At 38.2% G+C, this 21009-nt stretch overlaps 1 protein-coding gene across 1 annotated transcript in view; it reads left to right on the top strand.

Annotated features, from left to right (window-relative positions):
* Nucleotides 1-6184: 6184 nt before the first annotated feature.
* Nucleotides 6185-21009, top strand: part of LOC121412150 (nuclear receptor ROR-alpha-like) — a 63250-nt gene continuing 48425 nt past the window's right edge. The window contains exon 1 of the mRNA XM_041605056.1: nt 6185-6326. Coding sequence (XP_041460990.1) covers nt 6185-6326 — 142 coding nt within the window. The remainder of the gene's footprint in view (nt 6327-21009) is intronic.

Here is a 21009-nt window from a genome sequence, read left to right as displayed (position 1 = left end):
TTTTTATTCGCTTACTTTCCTTATTTCAAGGTCGATTTTCTTCGTTCGAAATTGAAAATGGACTAGTATTGGATGTCTGAATGTAATATGCCTTTGAAAACGTGATTAATATCGAATACAATAATTTCATTCCGAAGATCCTTCTACAGGCAGACAAGTCTTACGTAATAGCACAGCGTTGTTTATCATTTCGTCCTTGGCTCAACGCTCATTTAGCTGGCCCGTGGTGGTGAAATCGAGACAAGGGGATTACCTGGCCAAGATGGGTTTATCGGGGTTGGAAAAGTTTCCAAACGCGAATCGGGGTATAAAACCGCAGTTTGCAGTCCGAAGTGAGGTCGAGAATCAAACGGGACATTTTCGTAATGGGTTCTGAAGTTAATTCCTGTAACATCTTTTTCAGCATCATTTGTTTTGAAAATAATTCATGCAAGTGTACTAGTACATGGTCACAGCAATTTAAAGACTTCATCTTTCATTTCTGCACACTCCATGCGAGCACATCAGAACTAGATAGTGCTATATGCCATCCACATACATTTCATTATTATCATTGCTCCTGCGATAATATTTTCTTTTCAATCCTTTTCTCCTGTCTTTTATTTTGCCTACTCACCAGAGACAAACTGAAAAGAAAAACACTCTGACGTCAGCGGGCAAGGTGGAAGATGTCATTTGGGGAATTAAGAAGAAAGGGAGGAAAGAGGGACAGAGACACTTCGCACACATCATGTGGTGCGGGAAGAATATCTAATAAACAGTGCATGAAAACAAAAAAAAATTGTGCCATCCGTCAGAGATGAGATTTAGGGCATGGATGCTTTCATGTCAGTGCGGACCAGTCGGCCAGGCCACCTTCAAAATACACGAGAGTGAGCATATATATTCAAGGGGAGGGGTTGAAGGAATAGGAACGTTACAGAATGGATTTGATGTAGAGTGACAGCTCACCATCACTGATCCGAGGGCAAATAGCCACAATACTTTCATAAATGTCGGTTGTTCTGTTTCTGTCAGTGTATCTTTTGTCCGCCGTCTCTCGCTTGAATCTGTGTTTATTGATTATTTTCTTCCACTTCCTTTCACCTTCTCTCCCTTTCTCTTTCTCTCGTTCTCGTTTCTTTCATAATACAGTTTCATGACATTTCGTCGGATTTTGATGTTTGTGTTTTGAGTGTTTTTGGCAATTGCTCTTTTCTTTGAGACACTTTCTTTCATGATGAATTTGTAATACTAAATAATCTCTTCAAAAACTATCTTCCTGTAATACCATAGCCAGTGGTCTAATAATAAGTCTATATCCCTCATAACTTACTCCCACTGGACCACAGGTCAGTCAGTGTCTTGAATTAAAAAAAAAAAACGAGTGTAACTGTTTTTAATCATGTGTATCAGTCAGATTATTTTTGTTCTGGATAGATTCTGGATAGACCTTTTAATGCCACCATCTGGAAAACTTGAAGAGGGCTCAAACCTTGAATCTCTGCATCGAATTTGGCACCCCCCCCCCCCTCTAGCTGAGATTGCAGGCGCAACCAACAATGCTCATAGCGCCCCATAGACATTTTTTTGTGTGTTTTGCTACCATTTTCTAACAATTTGCATAGAAATGCAACACATATCTATGAAATCAATTGAAAAAAAAGTTGATAAGTAATCATATGATAAACATTCAATTATTTGTTTATTTTGTTTTTTTAAAACTGGTTAATAATCAGTGCAATCAACATCCCCTTGTGGGATGTACATTGCCTTTCATATTGATAGCAAATATGAAAATTATATAAATATGCAAATTGAACTTTTAAATTGGATTCTATCATTTTATTGCAAATAGGTAAAACACATGGATTGATCGCTTCCCGTAATCGATGGGTCATTTTTTTCCCCATCCATATTTGGTTTTGCAGTATTGCGGCATTTCATTTCCCAGCATTGAGCTATGTAGGCTTTCCACAGCTACACATGGCAAATGCTGTGGCTTTCCCCCCAACACCATTCATATGTGTCGGCAGGCAGACCACTCATGCCTCAGAAGTTAGCCTCAAATAAGTGTCAAATATGAGGACGCAGTACACCACAAAAACCACCGTTACCAACCTGTGCACATGAGTGTGTCTTGCAGTATCATCTCAAAGAAATATAGTGTGTTACATTAGGAATCAGTAGGTTGTATTCTGAAAGGAGACTAGCTGTCATCCATGTAGATTTAACTGCACAACGGGGCTATCCAATTGACTCCTTTGTTGTTAATTAGTCTTGATGTATATTCCTGGTGAATTATAAAAGAAGTTTAGTATCAGTTTCAATGGTCATGTTAGCTCTATCTGAACATGACAAAAAATAGAAAATGTGGAGGCAATCTGTTTGCCTTCCATACGAGAGCAAGACTTTTGTTGGATGAATTAAATTGCTTTAAAGAGTCGAGTTGACAAAATGTCTTTCATGTTTATATTCAAGAACATATGACCAAACTATTGTATTCTGGGTAAGTATCCATGAGCTGTTAGGGCATGTAGCCATTAAACACTCATTCTTCATGTATATCCTTTTAATTATAATACAGTTTTAAATGACTGATATCCTTTTTAATGGAATGTTTCTGTATTCTAATTGTATAACATTATACATCATACGTCATGTTATTTGCTATCCTGATGTAAATTAATGTGTGCTCAATATTTCACCATGCATGGATTAATATTTGAATATTCCAGTAAAACAGTTGCAAGGATAAGACCCCAACTTCACTCTATTTCTTTTTAAACCATACATACACCTACCTTCAACAGATAGAAAGCTTGGTTGTGCATGCTTATCCATTGAATTCAGACTGTTTTCATTCATACCTGTCCTCTCGGTATGTCTTATTTACAGTCTAGATTTCCACTCGGTTTCTTTTTTTACAACTGTAAGTGCTCATTTTATCTCTCACTCCCCTCTTCAGTCTTTTCTCCTTTACTCGCTATTTATAAATTCTTTCTCAGCCATCCGCTTATTTAAGTTTCATGGCACTGTAATATTCCATTCCCATCATTTACCCTCCCTTTCCTTCTCTCTCTCTCTCTTCACCTTCTTTCTCCATCTTTCCCCTCTCTGTTTATTTTCATTTCCATTTAATACACTCCTTTCTCCTTCTCTCTTCCTCTCTCGTCCCATCCTCTCCAGTCCCTGCCTTTTTCCTTCAAGTTCAAGTTGCCCAAACGTTTTGGTGACGAAAGAATAGATGTGCGCAGAGAGCTCAAACAACATGTAACCCAATGCGAGCACTATTCTTCCAGGCAGAGAGCTAAGGATACAGTTTCAGGCAGCAAGCACGCGATGCAGGGGCCTCCTGGCTTCCTGGAGTCCCACAGTTGATTTACTCTAAACCTCACAACTATTCACCATTCTCCCTTTTCATTCTTTTTTTTTTAAATAATTCTCAAAAATATAACCAAGGGATTGTAAGAAGGGGGAGTTTCTGATCAGTGTGCAATTATTTAGTTTTTAGACTGAAGAAAAAAGAAAGATATGGAGAAAGAGAAAGCCGATGGCTGTGTGTGCCATTTGTGCCAGAGTGCACTGTATGTATATACCCTGGCGTTTGTATGCAAGGCCTTGTGTTTGAGGCGCAAATTCATGTTTGCAGATGTAAAAATCTCACAGCCGAGACCCGAGGGAATGGAGGAAAAGTCCACGGAGATCGTGGCGTAATGCAGCGCCTTTTATGAGACCGTAGTGTGCTCAAACAGTTGCCAGTTCCCTTGTGTACCCAGTGTGCTAAGAATGTTGCCCCATCTTGCCGTTTCCAGTCGAGTGTGCTAACTGCATTTGCACTTTGCGATGATTAATGTTGCCTCCAAGAAATGTTGCCAAACAACATTTTACGTCTTTCACCTTCTTTTCATTTTTTTTTTTTTTTTTTGCTGAACATATCGAGCCTCATTTGTCTTAATTTGGAAAGTGCAGTTGAGGATGTGTGATTGCATTTGCCCAAAATGCCAGTGAAATGTTGTCCATCTGTTGTTTTGTATAGATCGTGACAAGTTCTGGATTGACTTATATTTCTTCAAATTAGATCTGTTTAATCAACCTGTGTAAGAAGAAATAATACCATTAAGCGAATCCCTTTCAACCCATCAACATTTTGCTGTAGACTATCTGATTGATACACAGTTATTTTCTGCAATATTTACAGGCTTTCTTGCCAAAACTAATGCAGGCTTGATGGAAGTGAAAATACTGATCAGCCTGAAGACACCCACAGATCAATGAGAGGTTTTTATTCTTAGCTCCACTGCTGAAGACAAAAACTTGACCAGGGTACATGTGAGATATAAGGATGTCTGCCCTTGTACTATAGCCCTATACACTTTGCCTTTTGATATTGATTTATTCATAAGCGAGCAACCTACTTAACCATGAACTTAGTTCATGTCCTTTTATTTTCATAGTAGGGAGTTGTGGCGAAGAGAATGGCGTTCATGTCCTTTGATAACACGTGTCGGTAATAGTGGAGTGACCACAAAGAGCTACAGATATATATAGTATATTTAAGATTTCCTGTACCAATGTGGGTAATCCTAGATTTTGGACAACAAGACATTCCCATTTTTTGCATTCTCTATTTTGATAGTGGACAAGAGAGAAAATAAAATTCCAGAATATATGGAGTATGTTTCATTCATCCCCTTCCTTCCATAGTTCTATGACATTTGCTCTATTAACAGTTACTCCACTATGAATTCTATACACTAATTGGATGACTAACTTCAACCAGTAGCGTAATGAGTCAATAATTTTGAGGGAGCCAGACATGGCCTGTGAGGTTAAATTTTCAACAAAAAGTTGCATGCGAGCGAAGCGAGCTAAAATTTTGACCTTAATGATCATAAATTCTTATTTTGTGATAGATTTTGACATAACATTCAGAAGATAGCACCATGTGTCACTCTTTTCTCCTTTTTTTTTATTGGTTGTGAAATTTTTTTGGGGTCCATGTCCCCCTAAGCCACCCCCTCTATCTTTTCCAGTGGCTTCAACCCTGGATTTAACACTATAACCTACACTTAAACTAACATTAAACCCTATTGCAACCATAAACGTACATCTTAGACTCATTAAAGCCTGGTGCAATTGTCACAGGAGCAAATGGGTGTCACCCCCTACACTTCCATGAACACTTCCATAAATCCCCATGAACATTGCTATTTTGTATTACAAGCAAAAACACCATACACTTTCCAAGCCTTCCCAAATTATTAGTATTCTAGTAAAAATATCAAGACAGTAGAAATATTGTAGATTTGATCAGGAGAATTGAAGGATATGGCATTCAATTTTCTGCCCCTTCCTCAGTAGGCCTACTGCCCCTCCTACCAGATCCACACTGTCAAAGGTATGGGGTCTTCCAACACTAAGGTCTTCTCTGGCCATGACTTGTATAGTGAGCTAGCTGAGAAAAAGTTATTAATCATTCCTTATGGTAGTGAATTGGAAGAAATGCACAGAAATGTGCTCAAAACCCCCAATAAAAACTTATTTGAAAAAAATTCTGAAATAATTTAACACATTATCAGATAAAAAGGGGGTCAAGACTTCCCAAATAATTTATGGGGACTTGATGAAGAGAAACGATCACGGAGATCCATTCAAATAATCTTGATATTGTAACAATATCATTCAAACAGAAGCAGGCCGCCTGCAAATGTGCATTTGATGGGAACAACATATATGCTCAGATATTTGTTTCAGTCTCTGGTAGAAGAAAAGTTCAGTCGAATATAGGGACGCTCACAAGCGTGCCACGTACCAGTGGTGTAGGATCTATGCATATTGGGTGGAATAGCCGGCTAAAGAGGATACAAGATATTGAGTGTGAAATGATAGATCGACCGACCGAGGGAACAAGGATAAAAACAAAGAATAGAAGAAGGAGATGGGGGATAGGAGGAAAAGGAGAACTTAATCTGGCATGGCAAACAAGAGAGAGGAGACATCTGATGACAGATTGTTCAGGATGTGTTCTATGAGGCCCCTTTCCGTTGCACTGCATTAACCGTAGGCACTGTACTGTCCCTACCGGGCAATATCCCGCCCTACACACCTCCAAACACTTAACAACAAATACAACCCCTCCTTCCATGTCATGATCTTATAATCCTCATCCCCCCCCCCCCCCCACACACCCCTCTCTATCTTCATGTCTATCCATCTGTCTCGCTTTCTTCCAAGAATTCCTGAAGTAAAAGGAGGTAATGGCTTTGATGGGAAAGGAATGAGAAGACAGAATGGAGGAGAAGGAGGAGGAGGAAAATTAAATGAAGAAAGGGCAGAGGAAGACAGTTTGAAGCTTGCTTGAGAGAGGAAGGAAAGCGGGATGGGGAAAACAAGCCACGTAAAATGTCAGCATGAGTTCTTGAACCTTTGGTAGTTGTAACCATAGACGATGCCATCTGAAATCCTAGCAAGGGCTGAGCCTTAAATGTTGCCTATTTCGGGCACTTGTTATGTACGCATGAGGATAGATCCAATGGAGGATCACTTGGCTAGAGTTACCCTCTCCCGGAATTTTCCTGTTGTTAATCTATCTGTCATGTTTGTCTGTTTGTTTTTCCCTGTGTTCAATAAAGACTTGATTTGACGTTATTAATCCTCCATTCATATCCAAAGGGCCATTTCTTTTCTGGCTCTCACCTCTACCATTTATTTCATTTTGATCAATTTAAAAGATATATTAAACCATACTTATTTTTCTCAAAATATGTTTATGGAAAGCACAGCTTAAATATCTATGCTTCAGTGCTCTTAGCCTGTAAGGAATACAATTGTTACATTGCAGATAATAATGATAATTATACTTGCTTATATAGCGCTTAATACTTACTTTGTCAGAGGTCTCTAAGCGCTCTACAGTATATGCAGCATATGATACAAGTATCATCATAGAAGTAATCTTTGTGAGAAATTAATTCCTGAAGCAATTTATTTGTACTGCAAATATTAAAATGCTTGTGACATATATACTCTTGGCACTTTCAGAGCAATAATTTTTTTTAATGCTAAAACTGTAATTCCTTTCATATAAAGAGCAAAGTTGTTACCGATAATCAATCTTGAAAAGTAGTCAAAAGTTTGTTTTTCATATCATGCAATTCCTTTTAAAACATGTTAAAAATAATCAACGTAGGATTACAATAAGCTTGTTTGACAGCTTTAAGGCCTTACAGCCAGGAACTCAACCCAATAAACCTGTTCTGTTTAAATATTCCACTCTGCAGACATTTGCATATTTACCAGCCTTTCCCAAGAGATTTATGTTCAAAATACAGTGGATGATTTTGAGCTAGTAGTTGTTTGATCCTCCTGCACTTTTCTTCTCCCCCACTTCTCTGCCTGTTTTCACAATATTCTTCCTTCCAACATTTCTTCTGGTAGCCCTCAGTATTTCTGCATTTCATTAGCCACCATTTTACAGTACTTTCATCGGTAATTTGTTTTGTGAAAGTCTTCGGAGAGGACCTTAAGCTGTCGGTCCTCTGGTTGCTTGCTTACAAGCATTCATGCTTTCTGAGCAATCAGGTAAAAAATCAGCACCAATCACCAAAATCATTGAAAATGCCGAAGTGTGTGTAGTAATTTATCATCAGAAACCATATCAACTATACACTTTAAATTTTAAGGATATGAAATGAATAGTGCAAGCCAAAAATTTTGATTTTTTTTTTACCTGAAAGGATTTAGATTTAAATCTTTTCTCTTAACTTCAAATCCAGCAGGTTTAAATATATCATCTCTAGCATTTGGCTACTCCCTTACTATTCATATTCATATCTGGATTCATACAAAATCCTAGAAATCTACAGTGTAGAAGAAATTTCTTTTTGAATATAATATTTAAAGCAGCAATTTCAATTTTGCAAATTTAGTGTTTCCAAGTTTCTTTCTCTAATTTCTTCTGTCTCAGCCATTCCCTGAACTTGCTTGTCCTTGTGCAAACAGCTCTCTTTAGAAAACCAAGAAGAAAAGTCCAAGCACAGGGGAAGTGTGCACTAGATTAAAAGGAGGAGAGAAGAATAGTTGAGTCTTGTTGACATGAAAGATCATACAATTTTTAACATCCTATCAGGTCCCTTGGCGTTACCAGGTTCCCTCTCTAGGGAATGTCCATATTTCAATTATTGATTTCAACGAGGCAGAGACAGACGGCCAGTTGGTCGGGGAACCTTTCGGAAATATGAATGCCTGGACAGAGAACTAAAAAAAATGCCCCAGAAAGAGAAGCACAGATTTTTTCATGATATATAAGAGGGAAATGAAAGATATGTGACATTGATGGCAGAGGCTAAATAGTCATGCGAACCTTGACCTTGTTTACGGTAATGCAATAAACTTGACTCCCAAGCAATGAAATAATATGAAGTAACATGATAAAATTGAAATAAACCCAATGAGTTATCCCCTATAAACACAAGACTGTATAAGAACTTTTTTCCACAAAGTTGATGGAGTTTTTGTTTGATTGGTGGAAGGTATTTCATTTTAAATTGAGTATTCATGTCAGAATTAATTCATGTAAGAGCAAATATTCCTGTTATTAACCATATTTTGATGAGAATTATTTGAAACAACACTTCAATGTGCCAGAAATGCATTTATCATTGCATAATTGCTTGATTAACAGGTTGACATCACAGTCCTAATTCATTATCACTGACCTACCAATGCCTGCAAAATTAGTAATCAGATATGTTTGTTTTTTATCATTAAATGAAGTCAAGTGACTAATTGTCAAAAACTTTCCTCAGCATGTCCTTGTCATTGAAATCCTCAAATAACAGAGATACATCCGCCACTAAAGTCTTGCTCTAAGTCAATATTTAGCTCAAATTGATGAAACATTAGTATGGGGACGTAGGTTTCTCTCCGAATTGATATTAGCCCTGTGCTATTGAGCGTCTACCGTTACCACGCTTCACGTTGGAGCGTGCATGAAATGGCTCGCAGATACTAATTAAAGATGCACTGGCTAAGAACATTCGCAGACGAGTGATGAGATGGGGGAAAAAAATCTTCAGGTTTGAGGGGTACGGTTAGGAGCCTCGATGGATGGAGATGAGAGTGCGATGCTTCTGTGTGTAATAGTGAGGATGAGTATCTGAGAGTGGGACGTGATTGGCAGGCTTCTATTGCCTCTTGGTCGTAATGCAAGGTGAACAGGTATTTAAAGGTATTTCACCATGGGATTGGTGACGGGTAAATCCACCCTGATGTACGTAACCAACCAGGGCTCCATAACTACACAAAGGTTAATGGTTAATCCCTAAATGCAATGGCCTATCAAGATTATTGTTGCATGCGCATTTCACTCAGTCTACTGGCGTGGATCCAATCAGAATTGGCCTTTCAAATTAGCGATTAATTGCTAATCTTTGCATTACGGGGCACAGGAGCTCTTTCAAAAAGCTGTTTCTAACGGTAATTTTAAACTTTATGAATGGCATATTGGAAGTTAATTCGTGACTCGCGATTGCATGAGTTTATAAGTGAAAATATACAGATGATGATTCTTATTCTTTTTGTCATATATAGTAATGAAAATATTTAGCGTTTATAAGGTGCTGGTTTCAAATGTAGTTGCGTATGCAGTGGTGCAGGTTTATGGATTATATTGTCCCACAACACTTTCAACCAGTAGGCCTACGTGAAATATTAATTGCAAATTTCCCGAAATCGCGATCTTGTCCCGGAAAACAGCTGGGCATACCCCAACTAGGGTTTTTCCATTTGCCATGTAACAGAAAAAAAAGTTACAGCTGTTTGTATATACAAGCCCAGAGTGGGTATGGGGGGGTCAATATTTTTTTCTTGGTGATGAATTCTTTTTTTTTTGGAAAAGCAAAAAAAAAAGATATTTTCTTATGGATCTGCCTGTCTTTGCATTATTACAAATAGATGGCAAGTGTAATGGTAATTGGTACCAGTATTACATTTCTTTAATGAAGACATAATAGACATGAAATGTATGACTCTTCTAATGATAGGTCTCCAAATATAGTGGTAGTGATATATGCAACTTAAGGCCACCGCACGCCTTACGACCCGACTGGTCTGCGACTGGCTTGCGACTGAGTGGGGGAGATGTGACGTCACAGATCTTGTCGGCTTGATAGTTGCAGACCGGTCAGGGATAAGTCGCAAGGAAAATCGGAAGGATTTGACATGTCGAATCCTTATGACTGGATCGCAAGCTCAATCCAACTTCCAGCCAATCAGACAGCAGAGTTGTACGATGTGTATATGATAAACAACGCGCATACGCAGTAGTAAGCTCATTTTCTCAGTTGTTATGTAAAAGAGCAAAAAGCGCATGCATGAGTTGAAGACAGCGTGGTAGTCGGATCGCAAGGTGTGCGGTGTCGAGGCTTATGACCACCTAGCGATTCATCTCCTCTCACTCAGTCAGAAGCCAGTCGCAGACCAGTCGGATCGTAAGGTGTGCGGTGGCCTTTATACATGGAGACAGTAGTGTGACAAGAAATTGATTTACATTTGAGAGAAGGAGGAAAGAAGAGAGAGAGTGAGGGGGGAGCAAATTATAATGAAAAGGTGAAATTATTACACTACAAGATAAAAGTTTGATGAAAACAGTGGAAGGAAGGGGAACTGAAGAAGTTACCGAAGTTTTCTAAAAGACAATATCATATCACTTTTAACATATAAATTTGATGATAATCAATAGTGAATTAGAGTAAAATTCACATGAGATAAAAATAAGAGGTTTGCTAACTCATTCATGATAACAAACGGTATCTTGCACCATAAACAAGCATCATTCACTTAATTTATTAAATGAAGATTCATCATGTTACATTCCAAACAAATTACGATGAAATGAAAATGGAAAATTCAGTCATAATTTCATGAATGTACATGTTTTGAAGTGGGGTAGCATATTGAGTTTCAAGGGTCCTCAAATATACTGTATGTTCGGGCCTCAATGTTCCATAGAAAAATGAAAACGTGTTCCACAAATTAATTGTAATGAAAAGGAAGCTTTGAAGTGACATGTGCTCAGAGTGAGAAAGAGAGAGGGAGGAGTGGGTTGACTTGTAAACTTTAATAGAATGGAAAACTGTTGAGATAAATTAGACTCAAACTTCAATATTAAATGCTTAATAAACACTTCCAAAATCTCTGACATCATAAAAGCAAACCAGGAAGGTAGCATCTCAGCCCTCAGCTTAGCCTAACTTACGAGTGTCAGCCTGGGTTCGGGTAAACCTCATCATTTCTACTGATTTCTTCAAGCAAAGAACAAATGAAAACTTAACCTGCTTGGAAATAAATCCTTGATTTCCATAATGCCTCTGGTAATTAATGCCTAATTTGGAGTGTTATTACAAAACAACACCCGGTCGTTTTTACATTTTTGACGAAGGTATTAAGGTGTCCGCGGATGAGGCTATACGCTCGCAAGGGGTGTCTCCCTTGTGATCAAGCACCATGGAGACCCAAGCTCATTTGCATGGAAATTGAAGCATCTTTGATGGGCACCGGCAGGTGGGTTGCTCAACGTGTTGGGGGAGGCATCACGTAGGATGTAGGCGGAGGAGAAGGAGGAGGTATGTGATGATGGAGAGTGGAAGGTGGAGGTGTTGCTGGGATGGAGCAGATGGGAGCGAAGGGAGAGAGGAGGAGGAGGAGGTGGAGTAAGGAGATAGGATGTCAGGGTTGTGAGGAAAGATAGATAGAAGCTAGAAGAGATGAAGATGAGAAGGATGATTGCCGATAGGAGAAAATATCACATCAAAATCACAATTGCAATACTCATGAAGAAAACTTGCTCACTTAGCTATATATGAAATAAGATAAGGAGTTACTAAACGAAGATCGAAAGGAGAAAGTTTAAAGGGATCGCAATTCATTGGGAGAATGTTTTCACATAGGCCACAGGCAGGATTGGAGAAAAAGGTCGCAGGTCATCGGACGGGCAACGCTCCATTTCTCTCATCTCTTGCGTGTTCATGCATCTCCGATGTACATGATTTCCTGTATTCCATGTTCGATCAATTATGCCATTTGCCGTGGACCTCCGTCCAATGTTTTTTTCACACTTCTCTTTGTAGAACAAGGTAGTGAAACTAGGAGAATATAACACCAATGAAAAACACACACACACATACTAAACTACTTCTATGCGAAGTTGTGATCAGAACGACTTCCGACTACCACAAACACTCAAACGATTCACTTGCTGTACTACAAAACAAAACACCGATTGCTTTGCTCTACTAAAAAAAAAAAACACACCTCCAATGTGTGATAGTGAGAAATTGGGGACACAACTAGCTCAATAATCGTCCTCGTTAACACATCCAATCAGTACATCAATTTACCGGGAAAAATGCATGTGCCCTTGATATTGGTAAAACTCTGTGGATTCTATTCTTTCTTCACACCATTCAAAGTCATTTTATCACATGCTCTTTCATCCTAAAAACATTGAGAGGGAATTAATAGATGTATTTGATCATGTAATAAAGTTTTCCTTGGCACTTGCTGGTACTAAGGTCATGTGACTAAAAATAAAAAATGCATGATATGATATATGAAGCTTGAGGATATCACTTCTCCAACCTATATAATATTTTACAAATATGTAAAAAGCTCAATCTGTACTCTGTGCTATGCTAAAACAGAAAAGAAAAGCAGGGCATTAGAATCTACACATCTCGGAGCATATTTACGACATTCTATTTTTGTCAAAGTAATTTTTATTTGAACTATATTTCCTCATCATTTTCTCTCCTATTTCAGCATACAGTACTTCTGAATATGAAGCTGGATCAGAACATGAGTTGTGTATTACGGTTAAATTGGTGTTATTATGTTTTGGCTTGGCCTCTGACATTTCCCCATGCCGTCGTGCAGCCAATTTAGATAGCTCCCCCATGTCAGAGCCTGACAGAGCTCCCGTTTAATGCGGTTTGAAGATATTTGGGAGGAAATTTGGTCGCTCAAATGAATTCTGGCTTGTGCTCTAACATGGATCCCTTCATGTAGCAGGACGTGCACGATATATTGAAAATTTATCAGCGCATTTCTGGCACGAGTCAGGAAGTTGATGGAAAAAGAGGGTCATAACCTAAATTTTAATGCCATGTGTGGGGTGGGGATAGTGTGGGAGGGGTGGAGATATGCTGCAGATGGGTTCGGGCTATGAAAAAGTGCATGGTCTACTTACGTGGGTTGCGGGAGACTGAATGCATGCTTGCGCTCCACTTGCTTTGATTAGATCTGAAGGCGAACAACATAGCCACATACATGAGCATGCCCTAACGTGAGCCTGCCTCTGTGCGGGGCATTACACAGTGCGCTGCCTTGCACACATTACTGGCTCATGAACGTGGAGTTGCATGAAAAAAGAGCTAATGCAAAAAACATGTATTTGGGAGGAAGGGTCTGCTTACGGGAAGTGACACGGGGATGGGATGGGGGGAAGGCTGGCTAGTTATAGCCAAGGTGGGCTTGGCCAGCTTGTTGAAAGGGGAGTATAAAGAGAGACAAGACTAGGACGGTAGAAGTGAATATCCTGAGTATAGTGTGACTGATAAACCAGTTCAGACAACTTAGGAAGAATGGGAAAGATGACCGAGAGGGAGATGAAAGGAGAATGTCTTCATCAGTTAAGAGAACAAGACAGAAACCTACAAGAGATAGATCCAGGAAAGGGGAGGGAACATTCCCTTTAGATGTAATAAAGCAGGACTGGTGACGTTGACAATATAAAGAGACTTTGATGACACAATGCAAAGTTTTAAAAAGATAGAGGCGTCCCCTTCCCCCATTGTCAGATTGGCTATGTTGTTAGTTGCAAAGAGATCCCAAGCAAATTGCTTCCTTGTGCACTAGTTTGCGGGGCAAATAGAAGAAGGAAAAATATATCCTGTTCAGGAAGGGGTTAGAGAGTATCCATAGTGCGCTTTGGTTGAAGATCGAGAACGACATGAGACACTTCAATATGGCATTGTCAAACAAAGACAAATGGTCTTTGTTAGTGTGGCGGATAGCGAGATGAAGGGTGGGCTTAAGAACTGACGAAAGGAGAGACGGAACGCAAATAAGGGGAAGGGGAAACAAAAGTGCAAGTGAGGGTAAGAAGCCTGCCTGCACATCGGGAATGAAGCAGCACATGTCACTTCTGACCGTGGCTTCGGTATTTGTACTGAGAAATGAGATGTAAAGCCTCGATTCTTCATGTCGTGTTCGTCTAACCAGCCTAAGCCGAATCACATATGGGGACCCTGCTAATGCAATAAGCCATACCTTGTAGCTTATTGGATCTTCTTGCAGTTACCCTATTGTACGTGTAGCATCATACTTTACAAGCCATGACATTCACCCAAATACTGTCTGCCTAGTTGAGTTGCTGAGTGCTTGTCACTCTCAATGCTTTATTCCATTTTCCATGTGGACCAGGTTATTCAGATAGAATATGTGACCCACCACTTCCAAACCAACAATAAGTTCCCCAGAGAAGGTTCCTTGTAAAAAGCCAAAATACTAATTTGATCTTCACAATGTAAATATTGGAATATTAGTTCATTTGAAAGAGTAATTTTTCTTTACACTGTTGAAATTTGAAGTTGCAAAGCTATGCATAAGAGTATTCAAGGTATTAACTTATCAGGATTTTTAACATATATATATATATATATGTATATATTATATATATATATATATATATACACAATTAGGCCTACTCTGTTCATATCTTGTGAAGATAGCAATAATGAATTACCCACCAAAATCCCATTCCAAAGCGCTGCTGGTGTATCTTCTCTATTCACAATTTATTTTTGTCTCACCTGCGAAGCAAAGTGAGACTATAGGCGCCGCTTTTCCGACGGCGGCGGCGGCGGCGGCGTCAACATCAAATCTTAACCTGAGGTTAAGTTTTTGAAATGACATCATAACTTAGAAAGTATATGGACCTAGTTCATGAAACTTGGCCATAAGGTTAATCAAGTATTACTGAACATCCTATTAGAGTTTCATGTCACATGACCAAGGTCAAAGGTCATTTAGGGTCAATGAACTTAGACCATGTTGGAGGAATCAACATCGAAATCTTAACCTGAGGTTAAGTTTTTGAAATGTCATCATAACTTAGAAAATATATGGACCTAGTTCATGAAACTTGGACATAAGGTTCATCAAGTATCACTGAACATCCTGCATGAGTTTCATGTCACATGACCAAGGTCAAAGGTCATTTAGGGTCAATGAACTTTGGCCGAATTGGGGATATCTGTTGAATTCCCATATCACTTTGAAAGTTTATGGATCTGATTCATGAAACTTGGACATAATAGTAATCAAGCATCACTGAACATTTTGTGCAAGTTTCAGGTCTCACGATTAAGGTCAAAGGTCATTTAGGGTCAATGAACTTTGGCCGAATCGGGGGTATCTGTTGAATTACCATCATAACTTTGAAAGTTTATTGGTCTAGTTCATTAAACTTGGACATTAGAGTAATCAAGTATCACTGAACATCCTGTGCGCGTTTCAGGTCACATACCAAGGTCAAAGGTCAATGAACTTTGGCCGAATTGGGTATATCTGTTGAATTACCATCCTAACTTTGAAAGTTTATGGATCTGATTCATGAAACTTGTACATAAGAGTAATCAAGTATCACTGAACATCCTGTTCGAGTTTCAGGTCACATGATCAAGGTCAAAGGTCATGTAAGGTCAATGAACTTTGGCCATGTTGGGGTTTTTTGTTGAATAACCATGATATCTCTGTAAGTTTATTGGTCTAGTTCATAAAAAGTGGACATAAGAGTCACCATGTATCACTGAACATCTTGTGCGAGTTAGAGTAGTATTCAAAGTCAGCACTGCTGCTATATTGAACCGCGTGATGCAGGTGAGACGGCCAGAGGCATTCCACTTGTTGTAACATTTAGTCTCTTTGAGTCAGTGTTGAATAAGATATTGCGATCAGAGAATATCGACTGTTCCAAAGAAACAGGCAATTTCTTAGTACATGCAGCAAGGGGAATCAACAGAGCTGATTATGCAAACATTCAAACAATATGCAATATCCTAAAAGATTGGAAATATCCATTCTGCGAAAAGTAAACAGTCTGCAAATTTGCTTTCGCATTTCCCCCACCAAGGTCAGTGTCCATTCTTGTTCTTTTTAGTTTTCTCGGCATATGATAAAGGTTTGCGTGTACATTAATTGTGTGTACATACAATATAGAGTTACCATGGAAACTGGGATTGTAACAGGACCACACTATCTTGAGATATGACTATTTCCCCTTTGTCAGATCAAAGTGTCAGCTTTCATCTCGCCTGACCGTTTGTTCTCGGTGGATATTTGGTCAATAAAAGGTTTTATTGGAGAAGATCTCAGAATCTTCAAATAATGGGTTCCCTTCAGTCACCTTAGTTGGGTAATTAGACTTGACCGGACATGTATAGGTGTATTTTACTGTAACCTTGACATGAATTCATGCCTTGACTCTCCTATACTGCTAAAGCAATGTTTTGTGTTATTCCCCATGCTCTGTAAAAAGTGGGGTGTTAAAGCTTGTATGAGTTGGTGTCCATATAGGTCCATACCCTGAAGTGTTAAAATTACACCATAATGAACATAACACCAAATAGTCTAAACTCTAAAGGTGTACACAATAATGGAGCGTTGTGACCAAGTGGATTAATCTTTGGACTTTGGTTAAAATCCCAGCCATGGTGTAGTTTCCTTCAGCAAGAAATTTATCCACATTGTGCTGCACTCGACCCAGGTGAGGTAGATGGGTAACTGGTAGGAATCAATTCCTTAAAATGCAAGTGCGCTGTAAGTAATTCCCGCAGCAAAGCTGAAGCGGCGGTAATAATATCCAAGTTCTTTGGAACTGCTTAGAGATGTTATACTCATAATGTGATATGTGCTATACAAAAACTTGTCTATTATCAGTATTATTATTAATATCCATTGGTGTGGCACCCTTTATACACCAGTCAGCACCACATTGTGTGCTGTGTAATTGTGCAACTTGTGCTAATGTCTCATTTGCAAGATCTGTATTTTCATGCAGTGTTAATAATCTTGAAAATAGGGTAGAGAAATCAAGGATTTTAAAGGATGTATATGAACATTTCTTGATAACAAGATAAAGACATTGATCACAAAGAACTTGTTGATATTTCATTGTTGGTAGAGGGTCAGATGATGTAACGTATTCTTACAAGTATCCATTGTAAGTGGTCACACATGTTTAGGTGGACATGTATTCCCTTGACCTCAAGGTGACCTAAGCCTGCTTCCTTCCAGGCTAAAGTGTCCTTGGACGTGGCCTGAGCGTTGAGAGAAACTTGAGTGAAATCCATCGGCCTTGGGCGGCCTTAGAGCCATTACTAAGAAGGAAAAGAGAAGCCAAGTGAGAAAGGAAATTGAGTATTTTGGAGGAAAGAACAGAAGAGAGAGAGAAAGAGAAAAAGGTGAAAGGAAGAAAGACGGTGGATACAAAAGAAAAACCAAGAGGGAGTTTTCAGAAGATCTCTCCCGCGGCAGGCGACCAGAAATTAGAATGCATATTGAAAGAGAAATATGCAAGTAAAGTCATGAGTGATGTAATATTCTTGAAAGATTGAGTTTGGCATAAAATGTCACATTGATTTCATGAAATATAATGAATCTATCTGTCTTCATGAATTTAGAGTGAAAGACTTCACTGGGAAGCCAATTGTGCCCCTTAGTTATTGTATGAACAAGAAGCATATGTTCCACATGTCCTTCACTTACTAAAATTTCACAGACTTTTACACAAAATCAATATCCTTTCAGGGATTAGAATATTTGATCTTGTTTATGAGTTGGACAAAAAAATGCAATATCCCCTCTAGCCAGAGTTTAAGAAATAAAACCAAACCTATATATTAAACTTCCGTTATGTTTATAACCCATGCTTTCCTTGATATAAAAAGCTATTGCTATGAATTATGTATTTGAATTTCCCTCGGAGGTGATATATTATGCCATTATCCGAGAGCTTAAATGTCCCTTACCCTTATAAGCGAGGCAATTTAATTTGACACTTTCTCCTAATATGTCATTCAATAACATTTATCGTCCTCTATGTATGCTTTGAAATACTCATCTATATTGAGTTCACTGTTAGTCATGGAAAACGTCACTCTGTCATCTCTTGGTGTTATCACCCGTAATTAATTCAACTCTATACAGGCTCGGATGGAGCTGTGGAGCATGATTGGTAGAATTGGGTCAGATCAAGAAGCTTTTCCAGAACTCATTCTGCTCCTCTATTTTCAACTTCCCTGCACCAGATCATTTATAATAGTCTTGAAAATACATGCAGACCTTTGATACTTATACTTAATGGCTAGTAAAACTGATTGACGTTTCATCGCTCTATCATATTACTACTGCTAAAAAAAATTTAGTTCTCATGAATCTCTATGTGCTTCCAAAGGACTTTGGATGTTACTTCCTTGTCTATTCATTGAATTGGCGAGGGGGGGGGCAGTACCATTCCAAAGAATAAATTCCTGTCAGGTACCCATTTATCTCACCTGGGTCAGGTATGGCAGTAGTAGATTAATGCCTTGCCTAGGGATATTAGTGCTGTATCAGGTATTTAAACCTGGTACCTTATGGTTTGAAGTCCGAGGATTTATCACCAGGACCACAACACTTCTTCCATACGTTTGATGTGCTGTATGGCTGCATGCAATCAATACTATTCTACCCTAAAATCAGGGCTTTGACAGTTTTGTAGTTTAAATAACAAACAAAACAGTAACACTGTGTTATAGTTCTTCTGAAATTCAAAGAAGGATTTTAAAATATAGAAATGACCAACATTCTTCAAATTACTGTGACTCCTCGGAAGGATTTAGCTGGTATCATATATACATATACATTTATTTCCTTATAGAGATGTCTCTTCCATTTTCCTCTTCCTCATGTAGCTAGGCGCTGTGCTTCTTGATTCTGGCAGGCTAAGCCTTTGACGTATATGATGAGGATTTGATCATGGCGAAAATATTTCGAGTTTCTGATTGTCGATTTATATCTGTCAACTGTTTTAGCTTCGATAATCAGTTAATAGATGGTGCCTATTTCTGAAACGGGTTCATGATAAAAAAAAACATGGTTGACAACAAAAATGCCTGTCAATGCTATTTTAAAGGAAAATGAATATTGCATGATAATTTTTATTGATTTGATTACACTGATACGTGTTTATAAATTACTTATTCAGAATCTATTACATTTCATCATGTACTGAGATGAGAGAGTATTAATGCTCAATTATTAATGTTTTAATGTATATGGGTTTGTTTGAACAGATAATGCCTTGTGTTCAAAACTATGTTTCAACTTAAAACAGTGACTAATTCTGGGCTCAAATTATGGGGAAGCCAGATTTGTCCAAGCTTTGTGAATAGTGGGTTTTATTTGCCTTCTGAATCCCCTTTCTTGAAGACAAATTTTGCAGTCATTATTGCCAGAGAGTTTGCCATTGTGCTGACAAATTTGATTATAATCTATGAAATATTTCTGTAACATTTTGCTTTCCATAGTTTACAGAATTTAATCATGTTGTAAGGCAGATATGGGACTGTATTTTCTTTCATACGTTAGTTTGTGGCTGTGTATCACAATGATTGATAATCGATATAATTCATTTTGATATTTTGACAAGTTTGTATGAATCCAAGCATTTCTGAAAGTAGAATAAAATGATCAATTAGAGATTTTCAACTGAGAGTGGTGAAATGACACAGGAACCATAAATTGTGCTTCAGTTTCCTTTTTGTATTCATTTAGACACCATCAACCGTCAAAGTACTGATGAGCATACAGTGTAAACATCTCAATAATTAATAAGCTATCCTAGTAAACATTTTGAAAATCTCCTGGTAGTACAAGATGTAGGTTTCATGTATGTCTTAAAAAGGTTTTAGTGTTTCATTTAATTAATACTGTTTGTTGTTTCCTGTAACGATGTAGGGGTGTTTGGCTCAGTGGATAAGTCCCTAGGCTTTGAATCCCACCATGGCACTCATGTCCTTTGGCAAGGCATTAATCTACATTTGCCACTCCCCACCCAGGTATCTTGAGATTATATTCATTTCCTTACCACATGTTTATCCTGTTGTAGCTAACACGCAGGAAACACTATGTGGGACCACACTATTAACAGACTGCATTTTTCAGTAAATTTTCTGGTCTTCATTTGCTCTGTAATTATATCACTACTCTGAAATTATACATGATCGTGAACAATAATTTAGCAGATATTGTTTACTTTATCATTATTTTTTAAATAATTCTAGGTTTTGTTTGTTCAGATCTCTGAGTGATTTATTTTCTGTTGTTACCAGTACTGGAGTTTATCTTGAAGGGAAAAAAAAACCCAACCAGATTTCCCTTGGTTGTAGCCTCATGAAGTGGACGGGAGAAATGCTTAATTATTGATAGGAAAATGTCTTACATGAAGCAGTACTGCATCAGAATGAGCATCAACATTAATGAGCTGCAGCATAGCCGCCAAACCAAACTTATCTCACCTCTGCTTCATCCATGCATTTGGTCGCTGCCGATATGTGTCGGACATGAATTTCCAAAGGATTGGCCCATAGGACACATAAAATTTAACTTCTAGGCCCGTATTCTGAAGTCAGGTTTTACTTAGACCACGGTCTAACTATGTGCTAAATTTATGGGGAGCCAAAATGTCAAAAATTTTGTTTATATTGTATATTTCTTGTGTTTCCTATTTAGTTTTCTTTTTCTTTCATAATGAAGAAAAATTCTTCAAAGTGTATCATTTATCATTCCTAGACAATAATGAACAAATTGGGTGTCATATGAGTTAATAATTTGAATGTGTGCTCTTAGGGACTTGCGCCCCAATTGGCTCTCCATACCTATAACACAAATTTAAAACCAGGGCTTAATTTTAACCCGACTTCAAAA

The sequence above is a fragment of the Lytechinus variegatus genome, chromosome 3 (assembly GCF_018143015.1).
Source record: "Lytechinus variegatus isolate NC3 chromosome 3, Lvar_3.0, whole genome shotgun sequence".
Lineage (NCBI taxonomy): Eukaryota > Metazoa > Echinodermata > Echinoidea > Temnopleuroida > Toxopneustidae > Lytechinus > Lytechinus variegatus.
The sequence above is the reverse complement of the archived record's forward strand: the minus strand, read 5'-3'. Positions and strand labels throughout refer to the sequence as shown.